Source organism: Tachysurus fulvidraco, chromosome 16, assembly GCF_022655615.1.
Source record: "Tachysurus fulvidraco isolate hzauxx_2018 chromosome 16, HZAU_PFXX_2.0, whole genome shotgun sequence".
In the NCBI taxonomy this organism is placed as follows: Eukaryota; Metazoa; Chordata; class Actinopteri; order Siluriformes; family Bagridae; genus Tachysurus; species Tachysurus fulvidraco.
The window spans coordinates 3,475,459-3,480,805 of record NC_062533.1 but is presented as its reverse complement, the minus strand read 5'-3'; the positions used below and the strand labels follow the sequence as shown (position 1 = coordinate 3,480,805).

Genomic DNA, 5,347 nt, shown 5'->3' with positions numbered 1-5,347 from the left:
TCAGTTTCTTAAACACTTATTTCAGACTGACTTCCAGTTTCTCCAGAAACTTTCAGCAACTTTCAGCAACTGAAAACTTCCTTCATTCATTTTCTACCGCTTATTTTCTACCGCTAGAAGTTCCTCAGGCATCATCGGGCATCGAGGCAGGATACACCCTGGATGGAGTGCCAACCCATCACAGCGCACACACACACTCTCATTCACTCACACACTACGGACAATTTTCCAGAGATGCCAATCGACCTACCATGCATGTCTTTGGACCGGGGGAAGAAACCGGAGGAAACCGCCGAAGCACAGGGAGAACATGCAAACTCCACACACACAAGGCGGAGGCGGGAATCGAACCCCCAACCCTGGAAGTGTGAGGCGAACGTACTAACCGCTAAGCCACCATGCCCCCCTAACTGCAAACTTGCTTGCTAAAATGAATCATTCTGGAGGGAGATTTGGTGTTTGAGTGATGTGTTAATATTTGATCACTGGGTACCTTGTTGCTGTGTGTTAACATAATATTAAAAAAACATCGGTAGGATATCAGCCAATCAGGTTGCAACAGCGCAATCCACGAAACTTCAGAAAAGAAGACTTGTAAAACATCAGGTGATGGCTCTTCACCTGCCCGGTTTCACTGATACATTGTGCTTCAGATGAATTGATCAGAATAACCTGATGTGGGTTTCTGCAGCTGTATAAAGTCGGTCGCTTTTCGTCTGATTGTGGTTCTAAAGAGTGGTTACGTCTCTTATTCTCAAATGCTTTTCTGCTACTAAAATTCACTGGATCATTCACTGTATGTTTGATGTCTTTCAAACCATTTTGTTAGACTGCTGAGTGTGAAAATCCCAGCAGTTTCCTTAAATACCCAAAATAGCCAACCAGGAACAAAAAAACCCACTGATTTCAGCATTCTGTTGTTGACTGATGTGAACATTCACTGACCTGAACCTATATGATTTTATGCATTCTGCTGCCACCGCTGCATGAATGGCTGATCGGTTACGGATGTTCCTATTAAACCGGCCAGTGACTGTATGTAACAAGGTCAAAACAGATATTATTTCTTGCTTTTCGACGACAAATCAAGATACTTAGCGTAAAATGTTTTGTAAATGAATCTACTGGTACAGATCCATTACACGGGCGGACTATTAAATGAAGCCGAGGACAGAATCGGTTTCAAAGTGAATATACTAACACAAGGCGTTACGTTAGGAACCAGGGAAGGCTGATAGATACCAAGCAAGCCCTTGTCTGTGGCTGTGGGAGTGGCCATGTGTCAAAAGGGGTCCTGTTTCCTGTATTTGAAACCATGGAGCTGCTGGATATGTTGGAGGACTTCATTCTCCATGCCCATGAGTGTTACTTGGGGGACTACGCTGACTGCGTGGAGACCTACGTCCTCGACAGCCTGCAGGATTTCAAATCTCCACTTGATAGATATGATGTCATTTGGATGCACTGTGTTTGTGTGTGTGTGTGTGTGTGTGTGTGTGTGTGTGTGTGTGTGTGTGTGTGTGTGTGTGTGTGTGTGTGTGTGTGTGTGTGTATGTGCATGGGTGTGTGTGTTTGTGTGTGTTGTGCTACATGGTTCCTGGATGGTTTCCCGTTTTTGTTTTTTTTTCTGTCTGTGATTCTTTAATCTCGTATAATACATAGTTTAAAACAGCTTCAAATGATAAAGCTAATGTTGAAACTAATCGGATTTGCAGCTGAGTGCAAACATTTTGCACATCACAAAATAAAGAAGAAAAAAATGTAATGAACAACAAAACATTTCTTTTCTTTTCTTTGCTGTATGTTTGTTTATTATCAGAAGTAAAAGCTATGTAAAGTTTTATATATAAGTTACTAAAATATACAGTACAGACCAAAAGTTTGGACACACCACCTTTTCAACAGGACAATGACCCCCAAACACACCTCCAGGCTGTGTAAGGGCTATTTGACCATGAAGGAGAGTGATGTGGTGCTGCACCAGATGACCCGGCCTCCACAGGCACCGGACCTGAACCCGATCGAGACGGTTTGGGGTGAGCTGGACCGCAGAATGAAGGCAAAAGGGCCAGCAAGTGCTAAGCATCTCTGGGAACTCCTTCAAGACTGTCGGAAGACCATTTCAGGTGACGACGTCTTGAAGCTCATCAAGAGAATGCCAAGGGTGTGCAAAGCAGTAATCAAAGCAAAAGGTGGCGACTTTGAAGAACCTAGAATATGACATATTTTCAGTCGTTTCACACTTTTCTGTTACGTACGTATATAATTCCACACGTGTTCATTCATCGTTTTGATGCCTTCAGTGTGAATCTACAATGTTCATAGTCATGAAAATAAAGAAAACTCTTTGAATGAGAAGTAGGGGTGTCCAAACCTTTGCTCTGTACTGTATTTGAAAAACACCTTACTGACACACGTCATTTACATGCAGCGACACCCACGAAACACCATAAACGGTCCAGAGCCCAGAGAGCTGAGAGCACAATACGAGCAGTGATAAGTAAAATGCTGAAAGACAGAATTGAAGGTCTATTTATTCCACGCTGTATTAATACAGCAACATTTATTTTTATCATCTTATGGGGTTGTGTTGACTCTCTTTCTTAAATTTTTTTATTTTTTTTTCAATTAATGCTATTCATATAACCAGATATTCTTGATGATGCTTTTATTCAATGCTTGAGTGGCCAACAGAACCTTTTGTGTCATATCTAGAAACCTTTAAGAGTAATGAAGCTTTACTATTAAAACCCTTCTATCATTTAAATGTTTTACAAATTTTTATAAATAAATGTTTTGAAATGACAGGTTTTATAAAAAATTTGATTCAAATTGAGAAATAATTCAAACAGAATTATAGAAACAATTCATTACTACAGGCAACAACAATAATAGCACTATAATATAATAATAATAATAATAATAATAATAATAATAATAATAATAATAATAATAATAATAATAATAATAATAATAATAATAAATCCCAAATAATTCAAAATGAATCATTTATCTTAAGAATCAGAATCAGGTTTATTGGCCAAGTGTGTTGACACACACAAGGAATTTGGTTCCAGCTGTTTGTGAGAATCACATTAGCTTCTTTTCAGTGAACTTCAATATGGTTCTATATAAAGAACTGTTTATATAAAGCAAGTGAAAGAACCATTTTAGTTTCTCTATAGACCCATTCTTTTAAGGCTGGACCATGAGGAGGTGTTTTTGATAGAGACTCTAGTGCTCTTTGAGAAGTCATGTTTTATAAGAGCACCTGAAATTGAAAGTCCACCGTATATTTCAGATATCAAGGTGAAGTAATCAAATGTGCAAATGGTATGATTTGAAGTCCGGGTTTACGTTACACTCATGAATTACAATGCCCCAGCAGGATCTGAATGTTTTTGCAATTTACTGGATTTTCATGAACACCCTATTCCTCGTGTAAAGGCTGAGATGAACGATTTATGAATAAATCCACCGAGATAAATATTTCTAATCAAAGCTCCTCGTTCGTATTCTGTACTAATGCCAGCTCACTTGACTGATAAAGATCTCCTGAAGTTCCTGAAGGGAGCAAAGGAGAGCCTAAGACCTAACGGTGTCATCATTATAAAGGACAACATGGCACAGCAGGGCTGCAGACTGGACCCTGTTGACAGCAGTCTCATCCGTCATCTGGACATCATGAAGAGCATTATCCTGAAGGCTAGCCTCACCATCCTAGACCTACAGAAGCAGGAGGGTTTCCCTGACATCATTGTGCCCCTGTGGCTGATTGCCATGCAGTGAGGCAGTGAGGCAGTGAGGCAGTGTGACAGTGAGACAGGCAGTTTTTTGAGAGTTATCTGCTTGGACTTTCACATACAGTATATGCTTTATTTTTAAACGCGTTAAACAGAATTGCACTTAGTTAGCTAGACTTTACAAAAATACAGCTTACTCTCATCTCATCTCATCTTTTCATATTTTCTATTGTGTTGTTACACCTGTATGCGATTAACTGTATCTGTATAATAAACATCTGATCATCTGACGGCCTACAATGATTTAATTCCATTTAGAATAATTACAAACACTGTCATTTCATTACGATCGTCTTAATTCGCTTCAGTAACCGATAACCGATAAGACGTCCATTTTACTCCAAAACAATGAATATAGTACAGAAATAAACCAGGTACAGCCTGAGATGTGTATTAAATTCTGATTAAATGCTGAAGTGCTGTATTGGCCATTTTTTCTTTTCTGTCTCTGTTTAGGATGCAATATTTATAATAAGTAACTAAGTCATTATCTATCATGTAAAACGTTCAAAAGAATTGTTCAAGCCACAAAACAGAGAATATACTTTAATACTAGAACATGTCATGCTCATATTGGGCTTGTGGTCATTTATTATCAGCTCATGATTGGTTTGTTTGAATTTGTTGTTGATCATAAATGCTTGTCTGTTTTAATTAAAATTGTCACGTGATGTCACGTAAAAAAAAAAACTTAGCACAACATTGATATGTGACATATCAAAACGCTCAGCCCAATGACTTGAACTTCCTCAAGAGTATTCAGATGACATCACATGCTTGTCTCCACTTGCCTCCAAATGTTTTGGCACCCTAGCTTTCTGTCCACTTGCCTACAAATGTAATACTGACCCTTATGTCCACTCGCCTCCAAAATGCACCGGCCTTTGCGAATACTTGCCTCGTCAAAGCCAACATCAAAGTTTGTTGTGATGAACTTTACAAATCTAGTTTAAAAAAATTATCTTATATAATAATATATAATATAATATAATATAATTATGAATGAATGAATGAATGAATGAATGAATAAATGAATTATATAAATATAATGATATTTTGTTATATATTTCACTGGTGAGCAGGTTTGTCTCACACCTCCAGGATTGGGGTTTGATTCCCTTGTCCAAGTCCAAAGACATGTACTGTAGGCTGATAGGCATCGATATATTGTCCGTAGTGTGTGATCGTGTCCTGTTATGGCTTATCAGGACTCCAGGTGCAAACACACTAATGAGAAATAGATGGTTATAAATAAGAATGATTCATTTCTATAAGTTAATCACCACCATCACCACCACTAATACTACTACTGATAATATTAATAATAATAATAATAATAATAATAATAATAATAATAATAATAATAATAATAATAATAATAATAATAATAATAACAATACAAATCTTTATTGTTATTATTGTTATTATTATTATTATTATTATTATTATTATTATTATTATTATTATTATTATTATTATTATTAATGTTATTAGTAGTATAAGAATGTCAATAAAGAACAAAAACTAACACAACAAGCAAATTA

The 5,347-nt window shown here is 37.1% G+C and overlaps 1 protein-coding gene across 1 annotated transcript; it reads left to right on the top strand.

The window, feature by feature from the left end:
- The first annotated feature begins 990 nt into the window (after window positions 1-990).
- ntmt2 (N-terminal Xaa-Pro-Lys N-methyltransferase) lies at window positions 991-3,789 on the top strand. The gene is made up of 3 exons (XM_047801948.1): window positions 991-1,001; window positions 1,207-1,472; window positions 3,533-3,789. The coding sequence occupies exons 1-3, from the start codon at window positions 991-993 to the stop codon at window positions 3,787-3,789; spliced, it is 534 nt and encodes a 177-aa protein (XP_047657904.1).
- Window positions 3,790-5,347: the final 1,558 nt, after the last annotated feature.

Coding starts and splice junctions, on each gene's coding strand:
- ntmt2 (XM_047801948.1), top strand. Junction 1,473..3,532: donor CATTTGGATGCACTGTGTTT/GTGTGTGTGTGT, acceptor TACTAATGCCAG/CTCACTTGACTGATAAAGAT.